Below are 20,103 nucleotides of genomic sequence, written 5' to 3' on the forward strand. Positions count from 1 at the left end.
CGGTAAAACACAGCTTGCACTACATCTATCGTTAGCGGCTCAACTGTTTTCGTTACCTCCAAAGGGTGTTGTATATATTAGTACAGAGCACACATTTCCATCTAGGCGAATAGTTCAGATGGAGCAGGCAATGAGACAGAACTCGGATAAAACCAACTGCAAGGAATCCAATTTGACAGATAATATTTTCGTTGAACACTTGCACAATCCGGTAAGTGCATCTTTTTGGTTCGTAGGTGCATCCTTCATGAAATTATTATAACAATTATTTCGTAACAGGTTTCTCTCGAACTGTGCATTAGTGAAATATAACTTTTTCGTTCAGATATGATTTCGTATATCTCAGTTGCATTCGAGATATATAAACCAAATGGTTTACTGGGAGGTTGTCAGCAATGACCTTCGACCAGTTAGGTCAGCGTCATCCTGTGGTCCACCAATGCTGGACCCGAACCGATTGATGTATAAGATACGGTCGTGTTCGAATCCAGATACTTTGTTCACGATGTTGCTGCGTAGATCCTCGAGGGTGACCTTCCCAGATAACAGAAAATCGTAATAGAAAGTTCATAATAAATCGTTTTCATGTCAATTTCCCATTGGAATTGCATAATAATTAGAGTATGTCAAATCGAAGTGAACAATAACTTGTTTTGCAGTCGTGCGTGCCTTCATATACAATTCATGACTGTGAATTATAAAGCAGTATAGACGATTGCAATATTTGATTATATCTTAATCATATATTCAGGAGTACAGTGGACCCCCGTTCGTTTGAACGATTCCTCATGCAAACTAACGGGGTTACTTTTTAATTCGAACAACTGGTAACCCGAAATATGCTGAAACCTGTGTGAACTGGCCGCCCTGCTCTTTGTTATTGTTTTGGTGGTTTGTGTTAGTTGGCAGTTGCAAGTGCGAATATTGCAATTTCCGATCGGATTTCTATCTTAATCATTAGGAAAACGAAATGTGAAACCGATTAAACACTCTAGGTCAGTACAAACAAATCGTGTTTATGTGTATTGTCTGCATAAATAAATGATGTCATGTTGAGAATGACATTTGAACCATTTTTAATTTGCACGTCGTGCAAACCAACGGGGTTCAAATTAAAAAGTGTTCAGATTAAAAATGGTCAAACGAACGGGGGTCCACGGTATTTAGTTGCGTGTTATAAAAACTACGCAAAAAAGAATTACAAATAATTGTCAAGGCTTTCGCACGTATATCGCCTCCACTTTGGTACATATATGTTCTTATATGGCGTGAAATATAACTTTTTCGTTCAGATATGATTTCGTATATCTCAGTTGCAATCGAGATATACAAACCAAATGGTTTACTGCCCAGTAAACCATTTGGTTTGTATATCTCGATTGTAACTGAGGTATACGAAATCATATCTGAACGAAAAAGTTATATTTCACGCCATATAAGAACATATATGTACCAAAGTGGAGGCGATATACGTGCGAAAATTTTGACAACTATTTGTAATTTTATTTTGCGCAGTTTTTATAACACGCAACTAAATATTCCTGAATATATGATATAGATATAATCAAATATTGCAATTGTCTATCCTGCTTTATAATTCACAGTCATGAATTGTATATGAAAACACGCACGACTGCAAAACAACTTATTGTTCACTTCGATTTGACATACTCTAATCATTATACAATTCCAATGTGAAATTGACATGAAAACGATTTAATGTGAACTTTCTATTACGATTTTGTGTTATCTGGGTGGGTTGTTCGCTGTGCTGCAATGACATGATGCATTCGCTGTGAGATGCACCCACTTGATTCAAACACGTACTCCGAGGTGACCTGGGTCTTCGAATCCGGTTGGGCCCATCAGAAGTCTCCGCCACGGTCCACTTCGGAAAGTTTTTTATTCATCCGGTGTGTTAGCACCACGGTTACCGGCAAGCATTCCTGAGAATTCCTGATCTGATCACACATCTTGTCCGGATGTTTTTCTCCCACGGATTTGGCTAGTCTATACTAAGCAAAACGGAAAATCCCAAAGCACTATATGAATATGAATATATGGTACTACCACCTGCCTTAGCAGAACATCCGTTCATAGCAATGAGCCTATCATGTCAAAAAGAGTTGAACATATTCAACGATTGGTCATGCTTCCCAACTCTTGTATGAAGGGCCAAAAGGGAATTGGTCGATAAGCAACATCACTTTCACGTACCAGGGACCTAGAGAATCTCCTTCCAAGGGCTAAGTCACCTGAGTCAATCGTTGAATAAACCGTCTTAATGCAGCAGGTGGGGAGAAGAGTCCGCTCATTATCCACGATGTGTTGTTAATCGGGCCAAGATTAACCCTAGAAAGTTGACTGTTTCACTCTCCCTAGGCCCACCGCTTCAAACAAGTGCTCTGATGGTCCCTCCCTCTTCCCGATTCTAGTTTATTTATGAAATGTGGTATATATGGGTAAAAATAGAACAATCTCACCAGCAGTCCTTCGAATGGAATAGAGTTGCGTCCTTTTAGTTTCCATAAATGCTTCTAATAATTAATTTAATTTTTCTTCTGGTTCCAATATCCATGTGCAGTATTAACACTCGCATTGGCCACAGTTTTCACTATAAAGCAGTAAATGCTTCATAAGCTAAAACGAAAAAAATAATTAAAATAACTTATATTATGCTTACCAGATCGTGTGGCTCCACCGTCTGCCCAAAACCTCGATTATGAGATCAGGCAGCCGGGAACCACATAGTATCGCACCTCCTAGCTTGGCTACTCAATAGAGCATTACCGGGTATGGCCACGTGGAGGCGCTAGGTAGGGGCTTGGGATAGCTAGAGCTATATTGGACGCTCCTCATTTGCCTTCCCCATTTTATACCCCGGAAAATCCCAAAGCACTATGAACCTAAAATGAATTTTAAAGAAAATTACTCCAAAAAAATTATTAAAATCAAATTACCAACAGATTAAAAGAACAGAAATGTTTTGTTACGGACTGTTAACAATCCGATTCGACGAGGGCGAGAAGCGTTTTACTTTGCAGCAACATTTTCGGTAACCCCATGAAAATATGTGGCGATAAATTTCAATGGAAGTGGTACTAAATGAATTGGAATAGTGATGATAACACATTCCATAGATGCCACACATAAGATCAATGAGTTTTAAACTATTGCACAGATTTGTAATGATTTGCTAATAACAGTTATAAGTTTCGTCAATTAAACTCTGTGATTTCATGTAAAATGCTGTTTATTACCACCCAGTAAACCATTTGGTTTGTATATCTCGATTGCAACTGAGATATACGAAATCATATCTGAACGAAAAACCCAGTAAACCATTTGGTTTGTATATCTCGATTGTAACTGAGGTATACGAAATCATATCTGAACGAAAAAGTTATATTTCACGCCATATACCCAGTAAACCATTTGGTTTGTATATCTCGATTGTAACTGAGGTATACGAAATCATATCTGAACGAAAAAGTTATATTTCACGCCATATAAGAACATATATGTACCAAAGTGGAGGCGATATACGTGCGAAAATTTTGACAACTATTTGTAATTTTATTTTGCGCAGTTTTTATAACACGCAACTAAATATTCCTGAATATATGATATAGATATAATCAAATATTGCAATTGTCTATCCTGCTTTATAATTCACAGTCATGAATTGTATATGAAAACACGCACGACTGCAAAACAACTTATTGTTCACTTCGATTTGACATACTCTAATCATTATACAATTCCAATGTGAAATTGACATGAAAACGATTTAATGTGAACTTTCTATTACGATTTTGTGTTATCTGGGCATAGGCAATTAAAATATATGTTTTATGGCAAATGATTATTATTTGAATAAAAGAAATAACGGTGATTTGTTTACCAAATGCATTCTATCCAGCTTTTTACGAGCCATAATGGCGGACGTGTTCGTAATATTTGAACAGCATTTTTGGCATTTCTCTAATACATCGCACGTTTTCTTTCCGTACATTCCTATAGTTTTACCGTGAACGCGCGGAAAGAAAACGTGCGATGTATTAGGGAAATGTCAAAAATGCTGTTCAAATTTTACGAACACGTCCGCCATTATAGCTCGTAAAAAGCTGGATAAAATGAACCATTAACATGTGTTCTATCCAGCTTTTTACGAGCCATAATGGCGGACGTGTTCGTAATATTTGAACAGCATTTTTGACATTTCCCTAATACATCGCACGTTTTCTTTCCGTGCGTTCACGGTAAAACTAAAGGAATGTGCGGAAAGAAAACGTGCGATGTATTAGGGAAATGTCAAAAATGCTGTTCAAATATTACGAACACGTGCGCCATTATGGCTCGTAAAAAGCTGGATAATGAAAATAAATGGAAGTTATAGCGATGTACATATAAGAAGCATGTTTGTTTTATTTACGTTTAATATTCATTATTACATAAAATGTTAAAACCTATGTAAATAAGTCGTTATGGTTTTGCGGTATGCTTTGAATGTTCCGTGCATTATTGGTTTCAAGAAAAATAATAATAATTGATTTGTTATGGAAGTCATAATTCAAAAGTATAAGCCCAGTAAACCATTTGGTTTGTATATCTCGATTGCAACTGAGATATACAAAATTATATCTGAACGAAAAAGTTATGTTTCACGCCATATAAGAACATATCCAGCTTTTTGCGAGCCATAATGGCGCACGCGTTCGTAATATTTGAACAGCATTTTTGACATTTCTCTAATACATCGCACGTTTTCTTTCCGTACATTTCTTTAGTTTTACCGTGAAAGAAAACGTTAGTTCTACGCGGAAAGAAAACGTACGATGTATTAGAGAAATGTCAAAAATGCTGTTCAAATATAACGAACACGTCCGCCATAAGGTTTTGCACAAGGGTATGTAATCGCCGGCAATTAGTATTTCCCTTGAATAAAGCGTTAGCCGTCATTCGGACCGAAACGTCAGAAAAAACGGTTACACTGCATTGCAGTGACTGCAATCATAATACATCGCACGTTTTCTTTCCGCGCGTTCACGGTAAAATTAAAGGAATGTACGGAAAGAAAATGTGCGATGTATATTAGGAATTGTCAAAAATGCTGTTCAAATATTACGAACATGTACGCCATTATGGCTCGTAAAAAGCTGGATACTGTTGTTTGTGCGTTAATATTTATAACCGTGTAGCAATATGGATGCCAAATAAGGATCCAAAGTAAATTGATATATACCAGGTATATGACAATGCGAGCTGTCATATACACTTTGCACTAACACATCTACACTAGTTCTGAGATTTCGAGCATTTTGTATGGAAAATTAGTTAATTTTTTAAAAAAATCGTTGGATACGCAAGATTTGTCTTTTTTTTCTTACAGCTTTTATGTTTATGCTTAGAACATTATTTCTAGTATGTATTTTCATGAATACAATGAAGTACAACATTCCAAATTGCAAGCGGAAATTTTTTCGTCAAAGCGGTATCAAGATATCTCAAAGAAATGTCCTTATATCGCTTTCCTACAAGTAGTAAAACAAAAAAGAAATTCTTTAAAATGCTCGGACATGATTGTTCAATAAGCAACATGAGCAACATTGTAATCCGCCCGCGATATTTTTCGTCTGATTTCTGGTAAGCTTTTAAAGTGTTAATTATCATCTAAGACTGTTTTGTAGCAATCTAAGATTACTTTTTATGGTTTTCTACGTAGTGTTGAGACAAGAGCATATATATCAAACAACGTGAGCGTGCAAATTTATGATAAAAAGGTATCATCTTGGAATAGTGACTTCAACTTAAGGATTTTCAAGCAGTAGCACAAGCATCTATTCGAATAAAACTATTTTTTTTAAAGAAGACATCAGAGGCAGATATTCAAGAGCATCATGCAAGCAAAATGTTGGACGGAACGTGTTTTAATTTAAGCAACCGTATACCGTATTGATCGTGAAGTATTAGAAACATTAATTCATTTTTCAATTGTACATCGAAATAGTTAGTCACCCATGTTCTCAAATTTTTTACGCATAATTCTGGCTTTAGTTTTCAGAAGGTCGCATAATCAACCCTTTTACATGCATTATGCGACCTTTTGAAAACTAAAGCCAGAATTAAAGAAGGCTACAAGTGCAAATGACTTAAAAATATATTCCTTACATTTCATTGTAAATGTTCAAATATTTCTCTGGAATAATATAGCTGCATTCATTAATTACAATTAATTTAGTTTTAATTTTCATGCAAGTTCCACCATATTTCAGAACTATTTCTTCTTCTTTCTACACACACTAATGCAACCCTCGATGGTCACATACCTGGTATATATCAATTTACTTTGATAAGGATCATCACATCATAACAAAGGGCTTGTAGATGGGGATTTTGGTCGATACCAAAATTGGTTCAAAATTCAGTAACTGATGAGGAAAGTCGTTCACGTTGGAGTATTCCGCAGATTTGCCGGTCTTTAACAATGGGACTAATGGAACCATGGAATCAAACTCAGAGTCAGGAGCATCAGCCGACATACTGACCGGTGAGTTTTGTTTATCAAAGTATATATAACCTAGCAGCGTCCGAGAAAGCGGTACATATTGATCTGAGAATGTTGAACTTTCAGCTAAGCAATCGTTGGTAATCGATGAACAACGCTGGCAACGGATTCGTTTCGGAGTGAGCTGTCTCGATCGTCTGACTGGCGGTGGATTAAGCTCACGTGGTATTGTTGAAATAGCAGGCGAAGCCGGATCCGGTAAAACACAGCTTGCACTACATCTATCGTTAGCGGCTCAACTGTTTTCGTTACCTCCAAAGGGTGTTGTATATATTAGTACAGAGCACACATTTCCATCTAGGCGAATAGTTCAGATGGAGCAGGCAATGAGACAGAACTCGGATAAAACCAACTGCAAGGAATCCAATTTGACAGATAATATTTTCGTTGAACACTTGCACAATCCGGTAAGTGCATCTTTTTGGTTCGTAGGTGCATCCTTCATGAAATTATTATAACAATTATTTCGTAACAGGTTTCTCTCGAACTGTGCATTAGTGAAATATAACTTTTTCGTTCAGATATGATTTCGTATATCTCAGTTGCATTCGAGATATATAAACCAAATGGTTTACTGGGAGGTTGTCAGCAATGACCTTCGACCAGTTAGGTCAGCGTCATCCTGTGGTCCACCAATGCTGGACCCGAACCGATTGATGTATAAGATACGGTCGTGTTCGAATCCAGATACTTTGTTCACGATGTTGCTGCGTAGATCCTCGAGGGTGACCTTCCCAGATAACAGAAAATCGTAATAGAAAGTTCATAATAAATCGTTTTCATGTCAATTTCCCATTGGAATTGCATAATAATTAGAGTATGTCAAATCGAAGTGAACAATAACTTGTTTTGCAGTCGTGCGTGCCTTCATATACAATTCATGACTGTGAATTATAAAGCAGTATAGACGATTGCAATATTTGATTATATCTTAATCATATATTCAGGAGTACAGTGGACCCCCGTTCGTTTGAACGATTCCTCATGCAAACTAACGGGGTTACTTTTTAATTCGAACAACTGGTAACCCGAAATATGCTGAAACCTGTGTGAACTGGCCGCCCTGCTCTTTGTTATTGTTTTGGTGGTTTGTGTTAGTTGGCAGTTGCAAGTGCGAATATTGCAATTTCCGATCGGATTTCTATCTTAATCATTAGGAAAACGAAATGTGAAACCGATTAAACACTCTAGGTCAGTACAAACAAATCGTGTTTATGTGTATTGTCTGCATAAATAAATGATGTCATGTTGAGAATGACATTTGAACCATTTTTAATTTGCACGTCGTGCAAACCAACGGGGTTCAAATTAAAAAGTGTTCAGATTAAAAATGGTCAAACGAACGGGGGTCCACGGTATTTAGTTGCGTGTTATAAAAACTACGCAAAAAAGAATTACAAATAATTGTCAAGGCTTTCGCACGTATATCGCCTCCACTTTGGTACATATATGTTCTTATATGGCGTGAAATATAACTTTTTCGTTCAGATATGATTTCGTATATCTCAGTTGCAATCGAGATATACAAACCAAATGGTTTACTGCCCAGTAAACCATTTGGTTTGTATATCTCGATTGTAACTGAGGTATACGAAATCATATCTGAACGAAAAAGTTATATTTCACGCCATATAAGAACATATATGTACCAAAGTGGAGGCGATATACGTGCGAAAATTTTGACAACTATTTGTAATTTTATTTTGCGCAGTTTTTATAACACGCAACTAAATATTCCTGAATATATGATATAGATATAATCAAATATTGCAATTGTCTATCCTGCTTTATAATTCACAGTCATGAATTGTATATGAAAACACGCACGACTGCAAAACAACTTATTGTTCACTTCGATTTGACATACTCTAATCATTATACAATTCCAATGTGAAATTGACATGAAAACGATTTAATGTGAACTTTCTATTACGATTTTGTGTTATCTGGGTGGGTTGTTCGCTGTGCTGCAATGACATGATGCATTCGCTGTGAGATGCACCCACTTGATTCAAACACGTACTCCGAGGTGACCTGGGTCTTCGAATCCGGTTGGGCCCATCAGAAGTCTCCGCCACGGTCCACTTCGGAAAGTTTTTTATTCATCCGGTGTGTTAGCACCACGGTTACCGGCAAGCATTCCTGAGAATTCCTGATCTGATCACACATCTTGTCCGGATGTTTTTCTCCCACGGATTTGGCTAGTCTATACTAAGCAAAACGGAAAATCCCAAAGCACTATATGAATATGAATATATGGTACTACCACCTGCCTTAGCAGAACATCCGTTCATAGCAATGAGCCTATCATGTCAAAAAGAGTTGAACATATTCAACGATTGGTCATGCTTCCCAACTCTTGTATGAAGGGCCAAAAGGGAATTGGTCGATAAGCAACATCACTTTCACGTACCAGGGACCTAGAGAATCTCCTTCCAAGGGCTAAGTCACCTGAGTCAATCGTTGAATAAACCGTCTTAATGCAGCAGGTGGGGAGAAGAGTCCGCTCATTATCCACGATGTGTTGTTAATCGGGCCAAGATTAACCCTAGAAAGTTGACTGTTTCACTCTCCCTAGGCCCACCGCTTCAAACAAGTGCTCTGATGGTCCCTCCCTCTTCCCGATTCTAGTTTATTTATGAAATGTGGTATATATGGGTAAAAATAGAACAATCTCACCAGCAGTCCTTCGAATGGAATAGAGTTGCGTCCTTTTAGTTTCCATAAATGCTTCTAATAATTAATTTAATTTTTCTTCTGGTTCCAATATCCATGTGCAGTATTAACACTCGCATTGGCCACAGTTTTCACTATAAAGCAGTAAATGCTTCATAAGCTAAAACGAAAAAAATAATTAAAATAACTTATATTATGCTTACCAGATCGTGTGGCTCCACCGTCTGCCCAAAACCTCGATTATGAGATCAGGCAGCCGGGAACCACATAGTATCGCACCTCCTAGCTTGGCTACTCAATAGAGCATTACCGGGTATGGCCACGTGGAGGCGCTAGGTAGGGGCTTGGGATAGCTAGAGCTATATTGGACGCTCCTCATTTGCCTTCCCCATTTTATACCCCGGAAAATCCCAAAGCACTATGAACCTAAAATGAATTTTAAAGAAAATTACTCCAAAAAAATTATTAAAATCAAATTACCAACAGATTAAAAGAACAGAAATGTTTTGTTACGGACTGTTAACAATCCGATTCGACGAGGGCGAGAAGCGTTTTACTTTGCAGCAACATTTTCGGTAACCCCATGAAAATATGTGGCGATAAATTTCAATGGAAGTGGTACTAAATGAATTGGAATAGTGATGATAACACATTCCATAGATGCCACACATAAGATCAATGAGTTTTAAACTATTGCACAGATTTGTAATGATTTGCTAATAACAGTTATAAGTTTCGTCAATTAAACTCTGTGATTTCATGTAAAATGCTGTTTATTACCACCCAGTAAACCATTTGGTTTGTATATCTCGATTGCAACTGAGATATACGAAATCATATCTGAACGAAAAACCCAGTAAACCATTTGGTTTGTATATCTCGATTGTAACTGAGGTATACGAAATCATATCTGAACGAAAAAGTTATATTTCACGCCATATACCCAGTAAACCATTTGGTTTGTATATCTCGATTGTAACTGAGGTATACGAAATCATATCTGAACGAAAAAGTTATATTTCACGCCATATAAGAACATATATGTACCAAAGTGGAGGCGATATACGTGCGAAAATTTTGACAACTATTTGTAATTTTATTTTGCGCAGTTTTTATAACACGCAACTAAATATTCCTGAATATATGATATAGATATAATCAAATATTGCAATTGTCTATCCTGCTTTATAATTCACAGTCATGAATTGTATATGAAAACACGCACGACTGCAAAACAACTTATTGTTCACTTCGATTTGACATACTCTAATCATTATACAATTCCAATGTGAAATTGACATGAAAACGATTTAATGTGAACTTTCTATTACGATTTTGTGTTATCTGGGCATAGGCAATTAAAATATATGTTTTATGGCAAATGATTATTATTTGAATAAAAGAAATAACGGTGATTTGTTTACCAAATGCATTCTATCCAGCTTTTTACGAGCCATAATGGCGGACGTGTTCGTAATATTTGAACAGCATTTTTGGCATTTCTCTAATACATCGCACGTTTTCTTTCCGTACATTCCTATAGTTTTACCGTGAACGCGCGGAAAGAAAACGTGCGATGTATTAGGGAAATGTCAAAAATGCTGTTCAAATTTTACGAACACGTCCGCCATTATAGCTCGTAAAAAGCTGGATAAAATGAACCATTAACATGTGTTCTATCCAGCTTTTTACGAGCCATAATGGCGGACGTGTTCGTAATATTTGAACAGCATTTTTGACATTTCCCTAATACATCGCACGTTTTCTTTCCGTGCGTTCACGGTAAAACTAAAGGAATGTGCGGAAAGAAAACGTGCGATGTATTAGGGAAATGTCAAAAATGCTGTTCAAATATTACGAACACGTGCGCCATTATGGCTCGTAAAAAGCTGGATAATGAAAATAAATGGAAGTTATAGCGATGTACATATAAGAAGCATGTTTGTTTTATTTACGTTTAATATTCATTATTACATAAAATGTTAAAACCTATGTAAATAAGTCGTTATGGTTTTGCGGTATGCTTTGAATGTTCCGTGCATTATTGGTTTCAAGAAAAATAATAATAATTGATTTGTTATGGAAGTCATAATTCAAAAGTATAAGCCCAGTAAACCATTTGGTTTGTATATCTCGATTGCAACTGAGATATACAAAATTATATCTGAACGAAAAAGTTATGTTTCACGCCATATAAGAACATATCCAGCTTTTTGCGAGCCATAATGGCGCACGCGTTCGTAATATTTGAACAGCATTTTTGACATTTCTCTAATACATCGCACGTTTTCTTTCCGTACATTTCTTTAGTTTTACCGTGAAAGAAAACGTTAGTTCTACGCGGAAAGAAAACGTACGATGTATTAGAGAAATGTCAAAAATGCTGTTCAAATATAACGAACACGTCCGCCATAAGGTTTTGCACAAGGGTATGTAATCGCCGGCAATTAGTATTTCCCTTGAATAAAGCGTTAGCCGTCATTCGGACCGAAACGTCAGAAAAAACGGTTACACTGCATTGCAGTGACTGCAATCATAATACATCGCACGTTTTCTTTCCGCGCGTTCACGGTAAAATTAAAGGAATGTACGGAAAGAAAATGTGCGATGTATATTAGGAATTGTCAAAAATGCTGTTCAAATATTACGAACATGTACGCCATTATGGCTCGTAAAAAGCTGGATACTGTTGTTTGTGCGTTAATATTTATAACCGTGTAGCAATATGGATGCCAAATAAGGATCCAAAGTAAATTGATATATACCAGGTATATGACAATGCGAGCTGTCATATACACTTTGCACTAACACATCTACACTAGTTCTGAGATTTCGAGCATTTTGTATGGAAAATTAGTTAATTTTTTAAAAAAATCGTTGGATACGCAAGATTTGTCTTTTTTTTCTTACAGCTTTTATGTTTATGCTTAGAACATTATTTCTAGTATGTATTTTCATGAATACAATGAAGTACAACATTCCAAATTGCAAGCGGAAATTTTTTCGTCAAAGCGGTATCAAGATATCTCAAAGAAATGTCCTTATATCGCTTTCCTACAAGTAGTAAAACAAAAAAGAAATTCTTTAAAATGCTCGGACATGATTGTTCAATAAGCAACATGAGCAACATTGTAATCCGCCCGCGATATTTTTCGTCTGATTTCTGGTAAGCTTTTAAAGTGTTAATTATCATCTAAGACTGTTTTGTAGCAATCTAAGATTACTTTTTATGGTTTTCTACGTAGTGTTGAGACAAGAGCATATATATCAAACAACGTGAGCGTGCAAATTTATGATAAAAAGGTATCATCTTGGAATAGTGACTTCAACTTAAGGATTTTCAAGCAGTAGCACAAGCATCTATTCGAATAAAACTATTTTTTTTAAAGAAGACATCAGAGGCAGATATTCAAGAGCATCATGCAAGCAAAATGTTGGACGGAACGTGTTTTAATTTAAGCAACCGTATACCGTATTGATCGTGAAGTATTAGAAACATTAATTCATTTTTCAATTGTACATCGAAATAGTTAGTCACCCATGTTCTCAAATTTTTTACGCATAATTCTGGCTTTAGTTTTCAGAAGGTCGCATAATCAACCCTTTTACATGCATTATGCGACCTTTTGAAAACTAAAGCCAGAATTAAAGAAGGCTACAAGTGCAAATGACTTAAAAATATATTCCTTACATTTCATTGTAAATGTTCAAATATTTCTCTGGAATAATATAGCTGCATTCATTAATTACAATTAATTTAGTTTTAATTTTCATGCAAGTTCCACCATATTTCAGAACTATTTCTTCTTCTTTCTACACACACTAATGCAACCCTCGATGGTCACATACCTGGTATATATCAATTTACTTTGATAAGGATCATCACATCATAACAAAGGGCTTGTAGATGGGGATTTTGGTCGATACCAAAATTGGTTCAAAATTCAGTAACTGATGAGGAAAGTCGTTCACGTTGGAGTATTCCGCAGATTTGCCGGTCTTTAACAATGGGACTAATGGAACCATGGAATCAAACTCAGAATCAGGAGCATCAGCCGACATACTGACCGGTGAGTTTTGTTTATCAAAGTATATATAACCTAGCAGCGTCCGAGAAAGCGGTACATATTGATCTGAGAATGTTGAACTTTCAGCTAAGCAATCGTTGGTAATCGATGAACAACGCTGGCAACGGATTCGTTTCGGAGTGAGCTGTCTCGATCGTCTGACTGGCGGTGGATTAAGCTCACGTGGTATTGTTGAAATAGCAGGCGAAGCCGGATCCGGTAAAACACAGCTTGCACTACATCTATCGTTAGCGGCTCAACTGTTTTCGTTACCTCCAAAGGGTGTTGTATATATTAGTACAGAGCACACATTTCCATCTAGGCGAATAGTTCAGATGGAGCAGGCAATGAGACAGAACTCGGATAAAACCAACTGCAAGGAATCCAATTTGACAGATAATATTTTCGTTGAACACTTGCACAATCCGGTAAGTGCATCTTTTTGGTTCGTAGGTGCATCCTTCATGAAATTATTATAACAATTATTTCGTAACAGGTTTCTCTCGAACTGTGCATTAGTGAACGACTCTCCGTTCTGTTAGAGAACAATCCTATAAGGTTGCTTGTAATCGACTCTATTACTGCTGTCTATGCCGAAGAGCAAAACTACATTGAACGTGCTCATTCATTCCGCCGTGTCGTGCGTGCATTACACGCACTACAGGAACGGTTTGATTTTGGAGTTGTCTGCACCAATCAAGTGCGCTCGGTAATCGACGATTTCTCATTGGATGACGAAAAAATCGTTCCGGCCCTTGGACTATCCTGGGCTAGTCTGGTTCACACACGGTTGCAAATTAGTCGCATAAACGGAGCAGCAGCCCAGCGAACCTGTCGACTGCTGTTCAGTCCTTCGGTACCACAGGGTGAGTGCTATTTCGCTATCACGGAAAGGGGTATTTCGGAGAAAACGGAAGTCAGGTAAATGCAATTACATCATTTCAAGTTTACATTTAAAATATAGAATTTTACACGTATTCCACCGTATTTGTTACACTACTCTATGACTGATTGTTTATTTTTGTTCCTAATATAGTAAATACATTATGATAATTACCTATGTTATACCCCTATGCAACAAATTTCCATATTCTTCCATTTAGGATGAAATCACAAAATATCACAAATATAAGTTTGCGCGCTTTGTCTGTATAAAACGATAGGAAACAAGCTGTAATAGTTTTCTCGCAAATGTCGGTAGTGACTACTGATAAAGTAATAAATATATTTTCTTCTAGATCGGCATTTGATGTCGCATATGTTACGAAATATGGTATAATTTTTAAATTTCCGAGCCACTTTTCCCCTTTTTATTAAGACGTTGTTAAACTTTCTGACAAATCGGTTTTGATTATTAGTTTTGAATAAAGTAACATTATATAAGAGAAATATTAAGCAATAGGTAATGTTTTTTTTGTTTTACATGCTAGAATGAACAAAAAAAGCGAATCGTGCTTGAAGATGTTGTGCGTTTGATCTAGAAATAATAAATATTAAGGTTGTAGTTAAATATAATGGTGAGCAAAAGAACAATAAATCCGATTTATCATTATTTTGTTGACAACGGTCACAAGTCTTATTAGGTAGATTGTTGGATCGAATCTAACCAAATTTCGGGATCAGCACGGGCGTCGAGTCTTAAGCTCAAAAAGATTTGCACTTAATTTTGAAAAAGTTACCGTAAGATTTTGTCTTGTTGGGGGTTGATTATTTGATTGTGTTCGTTGGAATGTTGGAAACTAGATAGGGCTATACTATTACAGTGGGAACAATATTGTTTTCCTTTGGCGAAACATTTGGATAGGACTCTTTCTTAAGAGGAAATTCGAACTGTTAATATATATGTTTTCTGTCATGGTTTCTGTTTTCAAAAATTGTTCAAACGTTAAAATCTCACTATTGGTTTGAGTAATGGTGGGTTGCCGCTGTTGACTATTCAACATGTTTTCCTTGGCTGTTAGTTTCAAGTTCTACAAAGTTATGTACTTGTAACGTGTCGCATGCTAACTGTGATGATAACTTGATATTTCACTGCTCTATATCTACCAAGCTGCTAAACTGGTACAATGCATCACTATTCTGACAGTCATAGAAACTTGGTTACTGTTAGCTTTCTGTTGCACTTGGATAGGTACGGTATATTTCCCTATGCACATTAACTGCTAAGTTTCAACGCTATCTATATTGGCCTGCTCTAAAACGGTTAATTTTAAACCAGCTGGTAAAGATTTTTTTCGCTTTAATGGATTTCGCCGTGTTCTTTTATGTCAGCAAATCTTTGGTTGATTTCTTGTTTTGATTTTTTGGGGATGGTCTTCGTGCTTTTTTTTGCAATCGATTTAATTTATCACAGGTGTTTCTTTTCTCCCGGAAAATATGCGAAGTCCTCGTACAGATGTCTGCGGTCATTTGGAATGATCAAAACAAGTTCAATTATTAGCACAGAGTTGTACACAATGCTGCTTGAATTGGTTATTCATATTCCTCAAATGCTTTTAGAGGTGTTCTAACAACACTATAATTTACTACTTACTATTCTACCAAAGTTTACTATAGAGCTACGAAAACACAAACGGATAATGGCATTAGTAATACAAATATCATGCAAAATGTCATGAATGGTTGAATGTTGTGTTATATAGATATTCACACAGCGAAATATTGCGAAAAAACAAATAGCAACGCTGAGCTATGGCAAAAAGCAATCTAAAATACCTTAATGATTAATGTGTTTTGACGTGTTTTGAAGCTCGTTGAATGAGAACTTTGAAATGATAATATAATACTTTTTGAAACAAATTCCGATTCCAACTCCAAATAATATATTTTCTGAATCCCTCAAAATACATAAGTATAACGACTTCGAAATGTAATAATAAAAACAGTACAAGTTGTTCCATGTTTTAATTTGTTTTCAGCTATTTTTCAATAGGAAGCGAACCAACAAATTTTTTTTAATGTTTTTCTGAACTTTTAAAAGATTTTTTTCGAATATTATGAAATTGCATCTAAATAAGATTCTGACTTGTCAATAACGGTGGTATTTAGATAGTAGCTGTAAACTATAACAATTAATAAAAATAGGTACCTAATGAGCTTTGACATAAACATATGTCATAAATTAAGTGTTACGATATAAATAACGAATCAATCTACACCGTGTTCAATATATTTGAATACACCGTACAAATTTCTCAAAATGATGTCGTACATTTCATTTTTGGGTCAAATGTTTTCTTTAGTTAACATACCCAGCTTCCGAAGAGCTGATATCGAAATTCAAGAGGTTTTTTCAGATTCCAGAGTTTTTTGCCAATTTACTATCAGTAAAATTTAGCAAAATTGAGCAGAAGAGGCATATGATAGGAGCTTTATGTTTCGGCACTGCATTCAAGCATTGGCTACGTTAGTATGACATTGGATTAGATTAGATTAGTAGATTTATGTTTCGGCACACACATTTTCTAACAAGACTGGGTATTCTGGTCCTTTTTTAAAAAATAGAATTCAAATCGCAGTAAACAAATGGTTCATATAATTCTTCAAAATGTATGGCTGAAGTGATTAATTAAAAAATCTTCCGAACCAGTCGAGAAAGAACGGTATTAGAAAGTGACCGTTTTCATAACGATAATCGCAGTCTACGTTAGTACTGATGTAGTTTTTATTTCTTAGGGGTCAAACTTCCTATGACAGCCGTTTTGAGAAGTATGCTAAAGTTTGACCAGTTGCCATCTAGGTTGGCATAATCACGATAGTTATTACAATTTTGTCTCGGAAAAAGGAGACGAATCACTAAAATATCCCAGTTCTTAAGATTCCCATGAAAATAATGTATGAAATCCTTGCAAACCCCAGAGTTGTAATAACTGAAACCAAACAAATGCAGCTCAGTTTAAGCAGATCGACCACGCAAACGATTCAACCAGAGAGAAACGTTACGATTATGTCAAATACTCGTTCCTCAAACGATACTGATACCTACTCTAGCAACAAATATGAACTGTTAATTCTACCTTTTATAAAAATTGAAAAAAAAATTCATGACAAATTCTAGTAATTGATCTTCACCCCAAATAGGTTCGGTATAGATTTTACCTTCTTTTTGGAGCCATTAAGGTATTCCTTGTACATATCGGAGCGCAGATATCGCGAGTACGAGTCAGATTTCATCAGATAAAACACATGATCGGCAGCCACGTCGAAACACCAGCGACTCTGGCTTCCCGTGCCGCCGCTGATGGCCTCACGAGCGATCTCTAGCGACTTGGAGTCTATGTTGACAGGACAGGCCGCGTCCGGGGCTAGATACTCGTTCCAGATGGCGTTCGCTGCGTCCTTAATTTTCGACTGCGGTTGAGCTTTCATATCCTGAATTGCTTCCCAAAACCTGTTGAAAAAGCAGAAAAAGGTTACAAAGATGTTTTAGGTTTCACTAGATCAATGTATACTTTAAATTTTCACCACTGAACTCTTTATCAAGAAATTTAGTAAATTGTTCACGTCCAACCGGATCATTTAGAAGTTCTCGTAAACTAAATCCCCAGCGTTTAACTCTTTTCATGGGGATGTCTTTGCTATAAGTAAAAAAGATTAAATTTTCCAAATTATGCGCCATAGAACCAGCAGATTTAAACGTACCCTTGCTTTTCGGAGTCCCACAGTTCAGTGCTGTCTGATTGCCATGGATTGGGATACTCAGGCGCAGCCAAAAAATAATCAAACTCGCTGTATTGTTCAAAGTAGGATACATAACTATAAACGACTTATATTAATACCAACAGTATTGTTGAAACATGATAAAGTAACTTACGTTTCGGCCACCTTAGATACCTTAATCGTCCGCCGTTCCAGTCGTTGCTTTAGTAAATTGATTGTCTTGTTCATCGTCTCAGTCGGATTGCTATTGGCTGCAGTACCAGCGGATCCTGATCCCAAACTCGAGGCACCTCGCCGGTAGGCCTTCTTGATGTCCATTTCGGTTGTGTTGACACAGCCGGGCATGGGACGATGTACATCCCAGAAGGCTCGCTCCTGCGAATCAAGTACTTTGCGCTCTAGTTTGTCTCGCTTTTTGTCCACCTTGCTCTGCGCTTCAGCTTGCATGAATATAAATTCCCATTTCCGAGAAAACATTTTTTGCAATTTCGCCAAATTTTCCGCCTCGTAATCTGCCAGCTCAAGCCGAGTTTTATTTTGCATAGTACGTTTACAGAGATAAATGGCATAGTCAGTATTTTCCGGTTCCCAAAAGTTAGAGGGCCAGAAATATGGTGTTTGAAAGCGGTAGAATGTCCCATCATTTTTTACGGTGAGTTGATGGTCGTCGATTGGAAAAAGATAACCATGAGACGCAAGAAGGTGAGCCAGATGCAAAGCTTCCGTCACATCATCCACCGTTAGGTTCTGCATTATCCAAGTAACAAGATCGGCTCCCGTGAACACCGAAGGGACCTTACTCATAAAGGCTTTCACCGTGCGAACCGATACCCCTGTCCCTTCCGCTTGCATTTTCTCAATGATGGATTCCATCTTTTTGTAGACCAGTATGTTAGGGGCGTCCTGGCTGTGTGCCGTGTGGTGAGTGGTTCCAGCACTAAAACTAACCAACGGTCCGGAACCGCCACCTCCAGATCCACTTCCACTCATACCGTTGTTTGAACACATTTTCTTTGTAAGCCGTTCTTTCTCTGTATCCGCAGACTTCGTCGTGACCATCCTTTTGTCTGAGCTGCGGAAAGGTCCACCCAATAGTTACACCGTTTCAACAGTTCGTCGAGCTGCTGGTATTTGATACGATGTTAGAGAAGCTACAAGAATAGTATGCAAAAATCTATTATTTCACTGCGTTTCAATTTTCTTATTCTAAAGACATCTCACATTCTAAAACAAATTACGCCTCAAGTTCAAACGCTTTTCCATGATCTCAATTGAACCGTTAAATTTACAACCGAATCAAGGCAAAAGGAATGCACTTCCAGTAAGAAATTATTTTCACATTCTAAACCGACCTCGAAAAAATGTGTGATCCTGTCCTGAGGCCTGCGTAAAATTGATTTTTCGCAATCTGTCACTATGCTATGCTATAAGGACGAGGGTGAGGTCAGGCGAAGATAGAGATTTTAGACAGCAGCTAGCTACGCTATGTGAACACCGCGAGAGCAGCTGAAGCTGCAATATAACACAAGGGTATAACGGGGTAAGAGCAATTGTCACTTTTTGGTTTACAATTCTCTTAGCTACATGGTACGGCTCTACCAAAAAAATAGAAAATTCAAAGGCAATAGGAATAAAACAACTTTTTTGATACAATTTACAAGATTCAACGAGAATTAACATTCAGCTTACCCTGGATCACTCTCCAACCGACAAGAAGTATTCTCACATTACGATGTGCCTGTAAATAGTTCTCTCCAGTATACCAAAAATGCTTATTTAGCTTGATTTGGAACTGATAAAATCAAATGTGTGCACGTTTAACAACAGTCCTGGCGCAACTTGATGGATAGCAATTAATTTGTGAAAAAGTCGGGCCAGTGTACTTTCCGTTCAAGCAGTATATGATGCTGACGAAATGAGGATGATTCTCTTCACTATCAGTACTCAATAGTACTGCATTTCGCTCTGTTTTCATTCTCATTCACTCGATCGACATCAGCTGCTTCTCAAGAGCGATGGAATAAAATCGAAAAGGGCGTATGAATCCATCAGCATTGCTAGAAACAAGTCTCTTTAGGTTTGCTTTAGGTACTATATCACGAACACTGTATTATATACAGTCTACATCCTGGC

At 36.9% G+C, this 20,103-nt stretch overlaps 2 protein-coding genes across 4 annotated transcripts; one reads left to right on the plus strand and one right to left on the minus strand.

Annotated features, from left to right (window-relative positions):
• Window positions 1-6,360: 6,360 nt before the first annotated feature.
• On the plus strand, window positions 6,361-14,790 carry LOC128736874 (DNA repair protein XRCC3). Of its 2 annotated transcripts, XM_053831489.1 has the most exons (6): window positions 6,361-6,550; window positions 6,635-6,766; window positions 6,829-6,975; window positions 13,040-13,314; window positions 13,399-13,739; window positions 13,808-14,790. In XM_053831489.1, exons 4-6 carry the CDS (start codon window positions 13,269-13,271, stop codon window positions 14,234-14,236), a joined length of 816 nt encoding a protein of 271 aa, XP_053687464.1. In that variant the 5' UTR covers window positions 6,361-6,550; window positions 6,635-6,766; window positions 6,829-6,975; window positions 13,040-13,268; the 3' UTR covers window positions 14,237-14,790. The 2 variants fall into 2 exon arrangements, with proteins under 2 accessions (XP_053687464.1, XP_053687387.1); XM_053831412.1 differs by having other exon boundaries at window positions 6,635-6,975.
• Window positions 14,294-19,757, minus strand: LOC128736713 (regulator of G-protein signaling 7-like). 2 transcript variants are annotated; one of them, XM_053831303.1, is made up of 6 exons: window positions 19,660-19,757; window positions 18,125-19,121; window positions 17,953-18,066; window positions 17,763-17,888; window positions 17,410-17,701; window positions 14,294-15,710 (listed from the first exon to the last, which is right to left on the minus strand). In XM_053831303.1, the coding sequence occupies exons 2-6, from the start codon at window positions 19,027-19,029 to the stop codon at window positions 15,651-15,653; spliced, it is 1,497 nt and encodes a 498-aa protein (XP_053687278.1). In that variant the 5' UTR covers window positions 19,030-19,121; window positions 19,660-19,757; the 3' UTR covers window positions 14,294-15,650. The 2 variants fall into 2 exon arrangements, with proteins under 2 accessions (XP_053687278.1, XP_053687207.1); XM_053831232.1 differs by lacking the exon at window positions 19,660-19,757 and adding an exon at window positions 19,192-19,362.
• Window positions 19,758-20,103: the final 346 nt, after the last annotated feature.

Source organism: Sabethes cyaneus, chromosome 1 (genome assembly GCF_943734655.1).
Source record: "Sabethes cyaneus chromosome 1, idSabCyanKW18_F2, whole genome shotgun sequence".
Lineage (NCBI taxonomy): Eukaryota > Metazoa > Arthropoda > Insecta > Diptera > Culicidae > Sabethes > Sabethes cyaneus.